At 45.8% G+C, this 17,068-nt stretch overlaps 1 protein-coding gene across 3 annotated transcripts in view; it reads left to right on the top strand.

The window, feature by feature from the left end:
• The window catches only part of RGS22 (regulator of G protein signaling 22), an 80,528-nt gene that overhangs the window by 49,525 nt on the left and 13,935 nt on the right, over positions 1 to 17,068 (top strand). For 2 of the 3 annotated variants that reach the window (XM_060277686.2, XM_088675740.1), the window contains 4 exons: positions 2,393 to 2,555; positions 7,351 to 7,509; positions 8,941 to 9,009; positions 14,787 to 14,948. In XM_060277686.2, coding sequence (XP_060133669.2) covers positions 2,393 to 2,555; positions 7,351 to 7,509; positions 8,941 to 9,009; positions 14,787 to 14,948 — 553 coding nt within the window. The remainder of the gene's footprint in view (positions 1 to 2,392; positions 2,556 to 7,350; positions 7,510 to 8,940; positions 9,010 to 14,786; positions 14,949 to 17,068) is intronic. The other variant, XM_088675741.1, reaches the window with a different exon arrangement.

Raw genomic sequence — 17,068 nt, 5'->3', positions numbered from 1 at the left:
GGCACATAGGTGGTGTAGTCTAAAGCAGTGGTCCTCAACCTTGGGCCTCCAGATGTTTTTGGCCTACAACTCCCATGATCCCTAGCTAGCAGGACCAGTGGTCAGGGATGATGGGAATTGTAGTCTCAAAACATCTGGAGGCCCAAGGTTGAGGACCACTGGTCTAAAGCAGGCATCCCCAAACTGCGGCCCTCCAGATGTTTTGGCCTACAACTCCCATGATCCCTAGCTAACAGGACCAGTGGTCAGGGATGATGGGAACTGTAGTCCAAAACATATGGAGGGCCGAAGTTTGGGGATGTCTGGTCTAAAGCATCTGGGTTAGGGAAGGCTGAGCTAGATTTTTTGTAATGAAAAAAGTCATTTCTTTCATACACCCAGAAGGAATGAGCCTCTCAGTTGTTTCTCGGAATTCCATCTCAGGAAAGGGTTTTGTGGGTATGTGGTGGTGCTGGTGTATCACAGACACACATGTGTTCCAATCCAGAGCCTTATGTATGCTCCCAGGTACACGTGGGGCACCTTCCACTCTACTCCGGCCTGCTCATCATGTCTTTCTCATTCATGTCAGTGGGGGAGGCACATGGCGTTTATATCCGCAGACAAGGGCGTACCCACCATGCGGCAAGTTAGGGCAGCTGCCCTACTCTAGAAGCAGGGCTGGTGGGCAGAGGCGGAGCACAGCCCGGCGGAGCGCGAGTTCGCCATTCCTGCCGCACCGCGCCGCACCCTCCCTCCAGCTCCCCGGCGCGCCCTCAGGCAAGGCCAAGCGCGGCGGGGAACCAGGGAGCGCGGCGCGGTGGGCGGGAACGCCGAACTCGCGCTACGCTGGGCTGGGCTCCGCCTCCGCCCACCAGCCCTGCTGCTAGGGAGGGGCACAGCCCGGCGGAGCGCGAGTTCGCCGTTCCCGCCCGCCGCGCTGCGCCCTCCCTCCAGCTCCCCGTCGCGCCCTCTGGCAAGGCCAAGCGCGGCGGGGAACCAGAGAGCGCGGCGCGGCGGGCAGGAACGCTGAACTCGCGCTCCGCTGGGCTGGGCTCCGCCTCCGCCCACCAGCCCTGCTGCTAGGGAGGGGCACAGCCCGGCGGAGCGCGAGTTCGCTGTTCCCGCCCACTTTGTGGCCCCTCCCCTTCCGTGCCTTGGCCCCTCCCCTTGCCCCCCCCTAGTTTTGATCCTGGGTACGCCCATGTCCGCAGATGTAATTTCTCACTAGAAAGGAAAATATAACTGAAAGGAAATATAAAAGCTGTGCAAGGCTGGTCCAAGACATTTTGCTGTCTTACTCAGCTGAAGCTTTCCATCCAGAATCCCTTCCCCTGGCTGGCTTTTCGCAGGAGATTCTGGGATTATAGCCATACATTTAAAGTACTACTGTCTGAATTTAACAGTCATGGCTTCCTCCAAAAAAACCCTGGGATTCCATGGTTGGTTAAGGGGTTAAGGATGCTCAATCAGTCTTCCCAGGGAACTATGGGGATTCTGTGAGGGGCCCTTAACAAGCTGTGGTTCTCTGCATTCTTTGTGGGAATCCATGACTGTCAAAATGGTACAGTGGTACCTCTAGATGTGTTCCGCTCTTGTTATGGACTTTCAGCTTACGAACACGGCAAACCCGGAAGTGTTTACTTCCGGGTTTGCCACACGTGCATGCGCAAAAGCGATCTGCACACATGCACACAAGCGCTCGATTGCGCCATGCACATGCACAGAAGAGGCACTCTAGTTGTGGACTTTTCGTGGTGCAAACGGCACCCCGAAATGGATCGGCAACTAGAGGTACCACTGTATAAGGGAGCTTTAAATGTAAGGTACAGATGGAGTCAAAGAGTTAGAGATTCTAAAATATGCAACAAAACAATATACATATACAAATGACATCTAACTATCAGATAAAACAATTCTCAGAGTATTTAACAGTCAGTACCTCTTCCCCAGGGACGTCTGGGGATTGTATGACTGTGAGGGGAACAGAGGTCTCCTAAAAAAACCCCAGCTCTTTTAACAAACTTCCCAGAATTCTTTGGGGGAAGCCACAACTGTTCACTCTGGTATTACATAGCTTTAAATGCATAGTGAAGATAGTGTCTGAGTTGCTAAATATCAAGGTGCTAGAAGGTTCTTTGTTGCTCTCACCACGCTATTTCCAGACTTTCTTCATGACTGCTGTGAAGGTGTGGGAAAATAAATTTGGTTGGTAAACTACTTGTGGTACAAAGTGACTTCCTGGTGTAAATCCTATGTGTATTTACTCAGAAGCAATTCCCCTTGGTTTTTCTGTTGAAGATTGTAGCCTTCACATGATAATGGATATTTGATTGTTGAGGACCTAATTGGTCAACTGGTCAATGGAAATTGTAATGAGATGAAAATAAGTACTCTTTTACCTTATTTGCAGCATTGACCTCACGTGCTGGCTAGACATTGAACAGTTCCGTAGGATGCTTCACAGAAATAAAGAACTGAGAGAAGCAAAATCTAAGGACATTAAGAATAAATATTTGAATAGGAAATACTTCTTTGGGCCTGGCAGTCCAGCTACAAAAATGGAGCAAGAGCAGGTAATCAGTTGGTATTAAGAGCTTAAGATTTGACTGTGTTGGACAGACCAGTTCTCGCATTGCATTAACACAGGGGTCAGCAAACTTTTTCAGTAGGGGGCCGGTCCACTGTCCCTCAGACCTTGTGGGGGGGGGCGGACTATATTTTGAAAAAAATAATAATGAACGAATTCCTATGCCCCACAAATAACCCCGAGATGCACTTTAAATAAAAGGACACATTCTACTCATGTAATAACACCAGGCAGGCCCCACAAATAACCTAGAGATGCATTTTAAATAAAAGGACACATTCTACTCATTTAAAAACATGCTGATTCCCAGACCATCCGCGGGCCGGATTTAGAAGGTGATTGGGCCGCATCTGGCCCCCGGGCCTTAGTTTGGGGACCCCTGCATTAACATTTACTTTCTCTAGAGCAGGCTACCTCTCATCCATCCAGGGAACTGCCCACTAACAGTGCCTTAGTCTTATCTGGACTGAGCTTCAGTTTACTGGCTCTCCTCCAGTCTTACCAAGGCAAGACATTGGTCCAGCATCTCCACTGCTTTTCCTGCGGATGTAAAAGAGAAGTAGAGCTGTGTGTCATCGGCATATTGCTGAAAATGTACTCCCAAGCTCTGGATGATGGTGTCAATAGCCTGAGCCATTTGCATGTTCCAGAGTTTGGCCAGGGCTTCGACAGGACCGTCAGTCAAATCAGCCAGAAAATACCCCAGAACCATCTAGAAGCCCACTGGATCCACCAGCCTCCTAGGGCAGACCGTCGTAATAGGTGCCCTGCCTCTGCAGAGAGGACCTGAAAGCCTCAATTTCAACAGGAAGTGATCTGACCATGACAAAGGACTGAGGTCAATGTCCCCCACTTTCAGATCACTCTCTTCCTATCCAGCTGAGAAAACAGAGTGAGGCAGCCCCATGGTTGTCATGGCAGCCATGAAGTGCTGAACCACCTCCACAACCAGTCTCTCCGCTTTGGATGTTGAAGTCACCAGAAACCAGCAATCTCAGAGTCCTTAACACTGTCTCTAAGACCAGCTCTGTCAGCTCAGGCAGCGAGACTGCTGGGCAGCGAGGCAGGTGGGAAACCAGCAGAATCACTAATCTGTTCCGATTGCTCAACGCCAGGAACACGTGCACAAGATCCCCTCCCCCCCATAAACCAGACAGAGCCTGGAGAGAGAGAGAGAATTTCTATAGACCACATCCACTTCTCCTCCCTGTCTCACAAGTCTGCCCTGATGCTGCTCCAAGTACCCAGGTGGGCACAGTTGGGTAAGACCAACTCCACCTTGTTCACCCATTCAGGTCTCGGTGATGCAGACCAGATCAGCCCTCTCACCCACAATCATATCATGGATGAAGGAAGTCTTACTCAGAGCCGACCTGGCATTCATCATCATCATCAGCAGCAGCAGCCACAGGTCCCGAGGGCTAGCTGATAGGACAACAGCAATTCCCCAGGTTGGAGGAGGAGCTGGCACACGGCACAGTCACTAATGGCCTGTGCCACCTTCCCCTTGCCCAGCTTGCTGCAAAATTTGGAGAAGTGTGCATTTCAAAGGGTTGCTGTGCTTTGGTTCGTGTATTGTTTTGGAGTGTGTGAATGTACAGTGGTGCCTTGCTCAACAAAATTTTCGCTTAACAAAAGGATTTTTCGAGCAGAGGTTGCCTCCGACCCCCTCCGCGATCGGCAGGGGCGAGGGGGCGCCAGGATCAGCCCGAAATCAGGCTGTTCCGATCCCCTCCTCCCCCTCTGCGATTGCCGAGGCGGGTGGAGGGAAAGCCAGCCAAACGCAAACGTTTGGCTGGCTTTCCCTCCACCCGCCCCACAGCCAGCCAGGGAGACATCCCTTCTAACCGGCTGGCTGTGGGGCAGGTGGAGGGAAAGCCCCAGAGCCGCACAAAGCGTTTGGCTGGCTTTCCCTCCACCTGCCCCACGCCCAGCCAGGGAGAAGGGAGACGGCACCGGACAGTGGGGCAGGCTGGCCAGCGGCCCTGCTTCTGGGGGGGGGCAACTGCCCCCCTGCCTACGCCCATGTAGCAAGGCACCACTGTAGGTAGGTTCAGCTTTAAAAGTGAAGCGATTCTCCCCTATCCGTACTATTACAGCATTCAAACTGTGCTGCAGTGACCCGTTATACTGCAGCTAAAGTAACATTCCATGCTTGGTGTGTGTGGAGAGTTTGGCTGTGTCCCCATGACTGGAAACTCCTGGAACTCCATGACATAAAACTGACCTCCATCTGGTGGACTGCTGGCATTTTACATTCCCAAGGATGTGCTTCTTTCTCAGGTTTAATTTATAGCGTGGTTCGTACCATCAGCTGCCACTGTGTGTGCACGCATTTCGGTGGTGGCAGCGGGGAGAGGGGTAAGAAATGCAGAAAGATTTCTGCATTGGTAAGAAATCGATATGTTGAAATAATCCCTCAATGGCTTTACCACAGTGTAGAAAGAGATTAGACTTTATGGTGTGCCTTGGAGTCAGGGAACGCTAAGTTTAGCCTTGAGACGAAGGGAATTGAAGAAAAACTAGCCAAGATATTATGTGAAAACAGCCAAGAATTTTCCCACTGCCTAATGAGCCAAGACCTACAATCAACATAAAAAAAAGAGAGAGAAGTTCAAACCCATAAAGTATGAACCAAGAAGAACTGAGGACTTATTCTGTGTGGCTTCTGTTATATATAAAATCCCTGGTATAAAATCATTGAAGGTGACAAGATATATACAAAAGTATTCTTCCACTAGTGGTGAAAATTTGTTCCGTCTGCATTTCAAACCCAGCATAATTCACCAATGTAATTCACCTGGATTTATATGTGGATTGGGACACAGCAATTAATCCAGTTATGTGTGCATCCAAATTTTGCAATCTAATCACTGTTAAAAAAACAACAACAACAAACCAACCGCACTGAAATCCCTTGCTTTGCATGGAAAATATTTCTAAAAACATATATTTGAGGGAACGAATGCATCAAAAAGCATATAAATCTCTACTTTCAAGCTTTTAAGAGAGGAATGTGTTTTAGGGCAGATACACTGATATTGCCTTCTGCTGTTGTGTCTGTTTGTTTCTAGGTAAAGATTAAGGTTTTCTGTTGTTTTTAATTGAATGACTTTGCTGTGTTTTCGAAATCACCCTGGGATCTTCACCAGTGAAGGGTGGTTTAAAAATGGAACTAAATAAATAAAATTAGGGGAATAATAATAATAATAATAATAATAATAATAATAATAATAATAATAATATAATTATACTCCACCCATCTGGCTGCATACGAAAGGTGCACACAATTTATATGCAGCTCTTGGGTGTTTTTTTATTTTTAAAAAGCCAGTACAGAATGATCCAGACTGAACAGAAATGAAGCTGACACAGAGCAGCAATAGGCTGAAAATCAGGGAATGAGCAGGGCGAGCATAAAGTCTCTTGTGCATTTTGGATTTTTGAGGAGATATTTCCTAAGATAATTTCACAGCTGCCATGGGAGAACTAGTGAGCACACAGACACACACGGGTGTCATATTGGTGACCCTGTTCCACTGCACCACCATCCTGGCGTTACTGAGTTTAGCTTTGTCTGCACAAACAATTATTTGATAGGAAAGAGAATTTCTAGATTGTACGGGACCACCTCTCCTGGTATGCCCCGCGGAGGACCTTAAGGTCCACAAACAACAATATTCTGGAGATCCTGAGCCATAAGATGGCTAGATTGGCCTCTACTAGAGCCAGGGCCTTTTCAGTACTGGCCCCAACTTGGTGGAACGCTCTTTCCCAGGAGACCAGGGCCCTGCGGGATTTGTCATCTTTCCGCAGGGCCTGCAAGACAGAGCTGTTCCGCCTGGCCTTTGGGTTAGACTCAGCTTGACCCCTGTGTTTTCCTCCCTCATGGCTTGGATTTATGGACTACTTGAAATGAGGCTGCACTTTAAATTTTAACATTGTATTTTAATCTGTATTTTAATTAATTGTTTTTATGTTTTATTGTAATTCTGTTGGTGTCAGCCGCCCTGAGCCCGGTTTTTGACTGGGGAGGGCGGGGTATAAATAAAATTTTATTATTATTATTATTACTTTGCATGGTAGCCAGGCTTCGTTTTTCATAGAAATTATTCATGCTTTTCTAGTTGTTTTTGGACTATGGCTGTGTACACACTATACTGTACCTTTAAAGCACATTCTCTCCCTCAAAGCATTCTGGGCATTGTAGTTTAGCCCTCACAGAGACACAAATTACAGCACCCTTGAGGTGGGCAAACTGGTGCACTTGCGAATTTGAGGAGGCGTCGCATCGCAGCTGGGGAGAGAGAAGAGGCACCAGGATGCGGGCACCTATTCCAACTCCTTGCTCTGCAGCACCATCAGAGCCCTGCCATCTCTCCTCAGAGAAGCTGGCCCTGCTAGTGAGATGGTGTTTTCTGGGCCACTGCAGCTGGAGGCCATGCCAAGGGTGTTGCACTGGCAATGACACTTGAAGGGTAGCGCCCCTCAATTGAGGCCCTTTCCTCAGAGTGAGGCAAAAGAAGAAGGTCAGAAGAGCCTCCTCACCACAGCCCCCTTTGATAGATACCAGCTGTGTGGCTTCTCTGAAGTGGCTCTTGGGGAGTCTGCCACCTCAACATCAGAGACAGTTTTGTGTGCAGCTCTCTCTTCTCAAGGGCAGCAAATCTTTCTGCCCAGAGGTGGCAGACACAATAAATACATCACTGCTCTGAGAGGGGGAATGTGCTTTGAAGGTAAAGGGCAATATATTTTGCTGATATATTCGCCTTTTCCCTTAGATAATGAAGTCGAATGGAGGCTGGGGGTATTTACTTCACGAACAAGTTGTTCCTGTGATCTTGCTGGAGGTTCAAAAGTACGTACAGAGGAGACTTGAGAAGCAGTGGATGCCACTGTTTTATGCAAGCGAAGAATCAGGACCACAGACAAGGGTCAAGGTAAGGCTTGACCCGCCTGCGTTGCCTCATTATTTCTTTGTGGTGGCCTGTCGTTCACTTGTGGGTGAGGCAGACGCACAGCAGAATGGCCAGTTGCAAACAGGAGAATATGTGAAGAAAGCCAAATAAGGCTCATAGCTTTGCATGCAGTTTTGCTTCTAATGCACCCCCATCTAGCAGGTATTCCCATTAGCAACCAAAGACATGTTGAATCTGGCTCCACATCTGGCAACTTTTGAAGTGAGTATTGGGGGAGTGCTCTGCGTGTGCAGAGAGCTTGATTTTTGCTGTAGAATTCCACCCTCCATGCACGGTCCCTCCCTCTCTAGAGCACACAAATGCAATCCAGCCACACATTGGAAGCTGGAAGTTGCTGAGTAGCACAGAGGAACCTGAGCCCGAAGAAAATGAGCTGGCTTCCCAACACCCCACCCCGTCTGTTTCTCACACTGCTCCCTCCTCATCCTCCCATCTGGGGCTATCTATTCTTTTAAGAATGGTTCTGATCCCTTCTTCTTCTGCACAATTGTTAAGGAAGGCAATGTCAGTGACTGGCTATCAGCCAGGCCTTTGACAGACTATGAAAGAATTATTATTTGCTACATTGCACAACGAGTCTACTGGGTGGGATGAGCTTCGGAGCCTGGTGCCACATCAGAGAGGAAAAAACTACTGAGTTTGCATAGTCTTCACTTCACTGATTTTTATGGTAGTGCTGCTGGCTGTTCACACACTTGCCAGAGCAAGGAACGAGTGAAACCTGGTTTTGTTTTTGTTTTCCAGGATTTCTTCTATATATTTGGGGGTTTTTTGACCAGGAAAGATAATCACTTTTGGCAAGAGCATCTGCAGATATATGGGCAGCTGTACTTTTTCAGCAGTGGTCCGTTCAGTTCAGTATTCTCTCTCTGAAAGCAACCAGATTCAGATTATTTCAGGAAACAAATTCTTGTGGTTTTCCCACATACCTGTCATATTTTAAGGATGACTCCCACACAACCTCCTGCCATTACAAGACGGCTTATATGGGAGAGTGTGTATGTGTGTTGTATATCTGCAAAGTGTGTTCATATGCATTTGTGAGAGAGATTGTGAGCTGGCCCTGTAGGCTTTGGCTACACACACCTTTTTAGCTCTGCCCACAATTCCCATGAGGTTAGCTACCTGTCCTCAGATTGGAAAAGGTTCTTTTTCAGATGACAAACATAAGCAATCTGCAAACGCAATGTAACATTTCCCTAACTTCAATGGAAACTTGTCACCTGCTTTCCTAGGGACAGAACAATCATTCTTAATTTTTACCAACCCTCTCCTTGCCCCCGGAATTCATTGTCCACCAGTCTACATTGTTATAACAAGCACTTGAATAAAGTATGAGGTTGCACATCATCAACAATAACTACTGTGTTGCATCCTACCCCCTCCTTGCAGCCACACTTCCAAGATGCAGCAGAAGATATCTTAATTCAAAGACTTGAGAAGAGAGCAGAAGCGTGGAAGGCAAGCTATGTTTGTTACCTCTTGTCCTTGATTGTATTCTGGGTTTACATACCTCTAAGGCTGCAGTACTAAGGACACTTTCTAGTGAGTAAAACCCATTGAACTCTGTGGGATTTACTTCTTAGTAAGAATGCTCAGTGCTTTCAGTGTAAACCCTTGCACATTTGGACACAAAGACTTGGTGCTGGGCACATGCAGCCCTCCAGATGTCACTAGATTAACACTTCCATGTCCACATTTGCACATCAGTTTGCAATTTTTAAAGAAAGTTATTGTTAGAGCAAATTTTAGTGACATTTTCTTCTAATATAGACATCATTGAAAACAATTCTGCCCAACAAAATGCATTTCATGTTATTTTCACTAATATATGCACTTGCACAGACACTTCCCCCTAATATCTGTGTTTTTGTTCGCATAATTTGGTTGGAGAACGACCTCACAAAATTTGGAGGAGTAAGCATTTTGAAGGATAGTGAGAATAGTGTTGATTTTTTTTGGGGGGGGAAGGGGAGTGGGAGTTGGTTAGGTTCACATTAAAATCCTAACCAAACTGAATTTCTCCTCTATCCCTAACCTGGATACATGCTTATGTTTACCAATGTGCATCCAGAAAACATTCGGGAGAGTATCTGGAACAAAAGGCAGTGCAGGCAACATGGAAAGGGGAGGGGCTGTGAGAAGGAAAAAGGGAGGTGAGGAGGAATTATTACTTTCAGCACCGTGCTGAGTGATGAATAATTCCCAGAATCCAGCATTGTCTAATTTATCTGTCTGTGGGTATTCCATCTTAAACTCTTATGGCCTTCAGATCATGGGGAAGCCATAGTGGTGTCATTCTTCAAAGTAATTGTTGCATTCTAAATTAGTCATCTTGTCTTTAAACGTTTTCCTTATGCCGAAACCCTGTTTTCCCACGCTGCTGATATCTACAGGCACTGATATCTCAAAACAACCTGAGCTGCAGTGTATTGCTTAGAACCCACAGGAGGCAAAGAAATCAAATAGGCAAGATCACTTCCTTGCCCCTCCCATCTATCAGCTGAACCAGAATTGCCACCTACCTCTGCTTGTGCAGTCACCATGTAGACGCTCTGCTTCACACATTAGCATACCTTGAAGGTGGCTCCTGTCTGGTCAGCATGCAGCTCCAAGGCTGGTTCCTGAATGGCTGCAAAGCTCTTTGCCGAAGTTCCTTGTTTGCCCTTCACTGCCTGGTTTGCCAACCCCTGCCACGTGAGCATTGTGTTTGATAATGCAGTACAGTTTGGTAATGGAGCTCCACAAAATGTGGACAGGAGGTCACGGTTTGGATGCCAGTCAGTCATTCTCATGGCATAGCAGCAGTACTCTCTTACATCGCTCCTGCATCTGAAATGCTAACTTAAGAAGGATGTAGCGTGCCAGCTTAAGTGAGCCCAGGGGACGTGATCTGAAAGCATAAGCTACAATAACTGCTGCTGGAGCTAAGGAAGTCTTGGCCTGATTATGCCTGGATGGGAGACTACTTGGGTACCATATGCATGTTTTGCCACGAGCTGCAAACATGGATATACAAATAAATAAGTCAATATAAATAAATCTGCAGCAGGATAGCAGATTGCTCCTATTCAGGTTTCTAGCCAGGTAGTCATGCTCTCTTCCAGGAAACTCTATGCCAGCACACCCACTCTTGCAGTTTTCTATTTGCTTATTTCTGGCTCCTCTAGCAGTCGGCCAGCATTCTGTGGCTACTGAGCATGCACACTAGGCTGTTTTCAGGTGCCCTACCCTTAGGAGTCCTTCCCCCCACGACCAAGTTCTTTTTTGTACTCTGCAAGCCCTAGGGTTCCTCTGAGCCTGGCGATAACCTCCCTCTTCTGCATGGATGGTATTTTGGCCACAGAGGGAGCAGCAGCCAGACAACTGAGTTCACTACAAGTATATTTGTAGTGTATGCATTTTTTTTAGAATGGTGCAGTTGGTGGGAGAGTTTTCCCTGAAAGTTTCTCTAAAGATACCAGAAGCTCACTCTACAGTAACTATAGCAGGGCTTTTTAGTGTAGCTGCCCCTGTTCTGTGGAATAGCATCCCTGGGTTGGGTTGGACTTAGTCTGACCCCTGTGTTTTCCTCCCTCATGGCTTGGATTTATGGACTACTTAAAATCAGGCTGCATTTTAAATTTTAATACTGTATTTAAATCTGTATTTTAATCAATTGCTTTTTATGTTTTATTGTAATTTTATTGGTGTGAGCCGCCATGAGCCCAGTTTTGACTGGGGAGGGCGGGGTATAAATAAAATATTATTATTATTATTATTATTATTATTATTATTATTATTATTATTATTATACGACAGGTGCCTGCTACTTGCACTTTCCAGGAACAAATACATTTTTGTTCCAACAGGTTTCCCCAGCTGGATGAATGAGTCTTTATCACGAATGTTTACTTTGCATGTTTTCAGTTTTGTTTTCAATGTATTAGCTGTTTTTAACTGTTTTTATTGATCTGCTTGACTTGAGACAGTTTTTTAGAAGGTGATTTATAATTATACCGGTATATATGGAAGCGACTTGCAGATGCATTCATTACCTAACACAGGAAACTGCTCATTGCATAACTGGGCACGTAAATGCTTCCTGAGGAGATAGGCACGCATTTTTAATTCCTGGGGAGCTAGACATATCCCTTTCTGTGCAAGCCACAGTATTCCCTCTTGAGCAAGGGCAGACTCTTGCAAAGGCGTGCATAGTTCTTTGCTTCATTGCATTGCCTTCTGAGGCAGATGCCAGCAGTTGGCAGACTGGGGTTTGGATCTGGACCCCCATTTCATGCCAGCAAAGCTGCAGTACACGAGGAAGCTCTTGCATGTGCAAGAAGACAACTGGGTTCTGGACAACTCCACTCCATTATTATTTTTTTGGACTTCCGTGAAATGTAATTGTTTGCCATGACTGTAAGGTCAGGGATTAATGTGGTAACCTAAATGCACATTTTCAGTACTTTGCATTCACCAAACTCATTGGGACAAGCTGTTCTCTCCAGCATCTGGAAGATAATTTATTATTGAGAGCGATTAAATGCAGTCACCAAAAAAGAATCTGAAGCATGTAGCAAAGTGGGCAGGATTAATCATATCTCACAGTATCTGTTTCATTTAGAACTGCATTCTAATGCAAAGATCATATCAATTGTTAAACATCTTAAAGCACTGCAACATGTCATCTCAGGAGGGCTTTTTGCCTTTCTGTTCTATTTTTCCTTTCTTTGTCAGAGAGCAGCAAGCTCTGCATAACACATGTTGTATACATTATGCAAGGGGTGGGGGACCTTTTTCTTTTTTGTCTGGGCTCCATATTGCCAGTGCCAGGAGCCAGCTGAGATATGAAGGCAATTTGCTAGATCAGAAACAGAGAGGTATATCTTGGCAGGGTCAGGTGTAGGAAAACCAGGGAATACAGGCAAAGGCAGGACTGGGAAGCACGTCATGGCAGGCAGCAAGGGCCAAGAGCCAAGTTTTGCAGGGTCCAAAAAGCACCAGGCAAATTCAAGGAAGCAAAGCTTGGACCTCTGGATGTTATTGGACTTCAACAGCTGTCAGCCCCAGCTAGATGGTCAATGGTTAGGGATGATGGGAGTTTTACTCCAGAAACATCAGGAGGACCACAGCTCCCCCATCCTTGGTAAAATGCAAAGCCAGTGTGCTCTCAGCAAGAACCAGCCTACAAACAGCAGCTCTTTCTGCTTCCTATTGTAGGAACTGAGCTGAGCTGAGCAGTAATTTCTTACAGTCAGTGGGCTACATCCAAAAATGCACACAGTATGTGCCCTAATATGCAAGTTGTTTTTCTTCATTTTCCACTTCCAGTATCATGGGCAATGGGGCATAGGAACCAACTCCTAGGTGCCATGGGGGCTTTGCCCCCCCCCCCAAAATTTGAGGGGGTCGGGTCCCTACAAAGTTGATGGGCGTTCCTATTCAAATGGGGTGTGTGCACTGTGTCATGTGATTGATTATGCAGGGTGGGGCTTTCCTGGGCCACCACAATGCTTTATCCAAGATGGCACCCCTGCAACAGGGAAACCTATTCATGCTCCCCTCCCCCGTAGGAGGTATGGGACCCCTGGAGGCAGGCACACCTCACACATGCTAACGGGTGAGATGGGTAAGTTTGCACATTGCTCCAAGAGTGCCCAAAGAAAGTGTAATAGATATCTCCTCTAGCATAATGATGGAATTCTAGTGTGTTGTATAATGCTGAGGAACGATAGTGCCTGCTAAAGCATTTTGCGGTGTGGAGTGCTCTTGCTAATTGTTCCAATTGTCTGTCCTCCTTCCCCTCTTTTTGCATCCCTCCCGCCGGGAAACAGTTGGGCAGCATTCTGAGACCACTGACCATGCTCATTTCTCTCTCGGCTGCTTTTCAGGCTCCCCTTTACAGGGTTCACCCCCAATGATTTTTTTAAAAAAAGATACTTCTACAAAATCTGGTGTTCTCCCAAACCTTCTGATACCTTTATCTTCTATATGGGTGCTGCTGTTTTGGCTGCATAAGCATTGTGATTCACACCTTGAGCCTGAGAAATAAAGGAAAGTGTGTTTGTGTAAATTCTAAAGAGGGTCGAGGGCAAGTGAACCATGTGAAGCCCCCTCCTCATAACTCCTCCGTTATCTCTGCTTACTTCATTTCCCAGCTGTCTGGGCTGTTTCAGAAAGGTAGGAAGTTTCTTTAAAAACGTGGGTAGAGATCTTTGCTCAAGAGATTTCATATGAGAGGTAAAGAATAGCTTTGAAACAGGGAACAGAGTCTTCTATTCCCATTAGTAACTTCCTGTCTTATAAATGCTGACAGAGGAGGGCAAGAGGAATTGCGAGTGCTTACACTGTATTTGTGAGAGCTCCACCTTCAAATGTAGTTTATTTATTTGTTTATCAGAATTCATATACCGCTTAATTGTAAATAAACCCCTAAGTGGTTTACACCTTGCTGTAAGATTTGTACTGCAGACTACTGCTGCTGGTGATGAGTGACTTAAAGGTGATTTGCTGGAACAGGGGAAGGGAAGCTTTTTGTTAATGCAGTCATTTTTGTCATTTATTTAATCCCCATAGATTCTCTCCATTTCTTTCAAGTTTTATTTCTGAGCTTTCTCCTTGTTTGCACCTGTTTTATGCGTTCCTATTTTCTCAGTGTAAGATCCTCCAAATGTCTTGATGACATTAAATCGTGTTTTACTGTTGGTGAAACTGAGTTCCAGAAACAACAAATCTTCAGCTTCCGTTGTGCTTGTGGCAGTGGATTTCAAAGTGGCTTTTATTAGTGAGGTTGCTGTCAAGGGGAGTTTTTAGATGTGTAGGCTGTGTGGTTTGCCCGCTTCTTCCCAGCTCTTGTTTGTTTCCACAAGATCTCAAACTGATCTTCTTCCCCTTCTCTTCATAACCCCTTCCACTCTGCCTGCAAAAGAAAAAAAAAGTTTCTTGCCATAATCAACAATGATGGCTCTTTCCATACTTACACTATGGAGTCATATGTTCTAAATCACTGTTAGTCATTTCCTTTTCCCTTTCGTCCCTTCCAAAGAAATGTTGCCCAAATCAAACAAAAGAATAGGAGGGAGAAAATGGTTGCCAAGTTCTTATTGTGTCCCTGTAATAAACTACTGAAAGTTGGGGGTCAGTGCAAAGATAAGCATCAGGCAGTTTACCCTAACTAATGCTTGTAGTATTGCTTTTCAAAACAAAATTTACTCACTGTGCTTTCTCCTTGCCCTCCCCCCCTTTCCTTTTGACAGCATTTGGACAGTAAGTGGGTTTCTTCATCTCGGGAAATAATTACTTTCCGCAAAGCCCTGTTGAATCCAATCACAGCCTATCAGTTTCAACGCTATGTGTCTCTGAAAGGAGATTTACTGGAGAATGGAGTGATCTTCTGGCAGGAGGTGCAGAAATATAAGGTACAGGGCTATCAAGGAATGGAAACAACTCAGTTTCTCATAAACTGTGGCATTTATGTCTGCAATGGTATTTCTTTGGGATAGGAGAAAGCTGGGCCTGACCACTTGATTCCTTTAGGCTTTTTGGAGTAAGAGGCTCCCCACACTAGGTGGATGACAGTTAAGGGTCCTCTGATTTGGAGCTGGATATCATAACACACTTCATCACTCTGAGCTTGCCAGATTCAATATGGGATAGGCTAGTGTGGCTTTAGCTAATGTTTTGTGTTGTTTTTATAGGGCTGGGTTGTTGTTGTTTTTAAACTTGTCACTCATTTTATTGTTTTGTGAGTTGCCTTGAGTTTTTTTTAAAAAAGGTACTAACAGATGTAATAATAATAATAATAATAATAATAATAATAATAATAATAATAATAACAACCCAGGTGGTGCTGTGGGCTAAACCACTGAGCCTAGGGCTTGCTGATCAGAAGGTCGGCGGTTCGAATCCCTGTGACAGGTTAAGCTCCCGTTGCTTGGTCCCAGCTCCTGCCAACCTAGCAGTTCGAAAGCACGTCAAAATGCAAGTAGATAAATAGGAACCGCTACAGCGGGAAGGTAAACGGCGTTTCCATGTGCTGCTCTGGTTTACCAGAAGCGGCTTTGTCATGCTGGCCACATGACCTGGAAGCTATACGCCGGCTCCCTCGGCCAATAATGCGAGATGAGCGCGCAACCCCAGAGTCGGTCACGACTGGACCTAATGGTCAGGGGTCCCTTTACCTTTTTAACTGAGATAAAGCATATGGTAAATCTGCTTATCTGCTATACATTTTATATATTGAATATTCATCTTTACTTTAGCCAAACAGATGGAAGAATTCGACAAGGTACAAGGGTCTAGTGGTGACCAGTGCTCATTGGGACTGGTTGTGTGGGAGGCAAGGACACCAACAGTAGGTTGGTGACACACAGTCCGTTGAGCTGGTAGACTGGCTGGGTTTCAGGAGGCCCAATTCAACATATGGGTTGCTGATGGGCCATTGCTTTATTTCTGCTGAGACTATCGATGCAACCCATCGCGAAGACTTCCTCCTTTTCTTCCCCAAAGATCATTCCTCCAGCAGAGTTGAGGGAGTAAGTATGTGGCCGGAAGACCAGAGGGCCTGTAGCTCGTTTTCACATTTTGTACGCAAAAAAAATGCCTCACATTGTTCGTATAAGATTCAAGGGACTGTGTCAAAGATGTTGAATTCTTCTGTGATGACAGGCGCGTGGTTCTTAATGAGACACATCCCTCCAGTTGTAGGGAACAAGGAGCCCTTGTCTGGATGACCACAAGTATTCAACATAAGTCTGTGCCCACATAATGGTTTGTTAAGGGCAGCTTTGGAATTGTGCATCGGTGAGGGATAAACTATAGAGCCTGGAATGATTTGAGGGAAATGAGAATGTGCTTCCGGTGTGCTGTAAAGGTATACTTAGTACACAGCCATAGAGATGAGGCACGTTTGAAATCCATTTGTAGGCTCATCGTGCAACTATAAGACTTGAAAAATTGCTCTGTTTTCAGAATCCATTTTTCTGGTAGCCAGACATGTACCGGTATATGCAGAAGGCTTGTCTGGGCATTCAAGTAGGCAAGCGGGACCTGCAACAGAATATTGCAGTGTGTGGAGTGCTTCTGTTCAGAATTCCAGCCAACCTCGCAGCCTCTTTCCATGATACTCCATTCTATGCCCCAACCCCTGTTTCACCCCCCAACAGACGCTCATCATTTTGAGCATGCTCAAAACCAGAAAAGAGTCAGTCATTGTTGGACTATTTTGAGTTTTCCCTGCTTTGTATTTGTTTATATACATAATTGTTTGTGTGTGCGCGCATGCATTTCCTCAACCCTTGGGGCACCACCAAGCCTGCTTATCTCATAGATATCTCAAAGAAATCTCATAGAATCACAGAGTTGGGCGTGACCCTGAGGGTCATCTAGTCCAACCCCCCGTAAATGTAGGAAAATGCAGCTGTCCCTTACGGGAATCGAACCTGAAACCTTGGCGTTGTCAGTACCACACTCTAGCCAGCTGAGCTTATCCACCTGCTATAGACCTCACTCTTGGGTGTGGTTAGTGTTTAATACAACT

This window comes from Zootoca vivipara, chromosome 8, assembly GCF_965207765.1.
Source record: "Zootoca vivipara chromosome 8, rZooViv2.hap1.1, whole genome shotgun sequence".
NCBI classification, from domain to species: Eukaryota; Metazoa; Chordata; class Lepidosauria; order Squamata; family Lacertidae; genus Zootoca; species Zootoca vivipara.
Note: the sequence above shows the minus strand (reverse complement) of the source record. Positions and strands in the feature narration are given on the sequence as shown.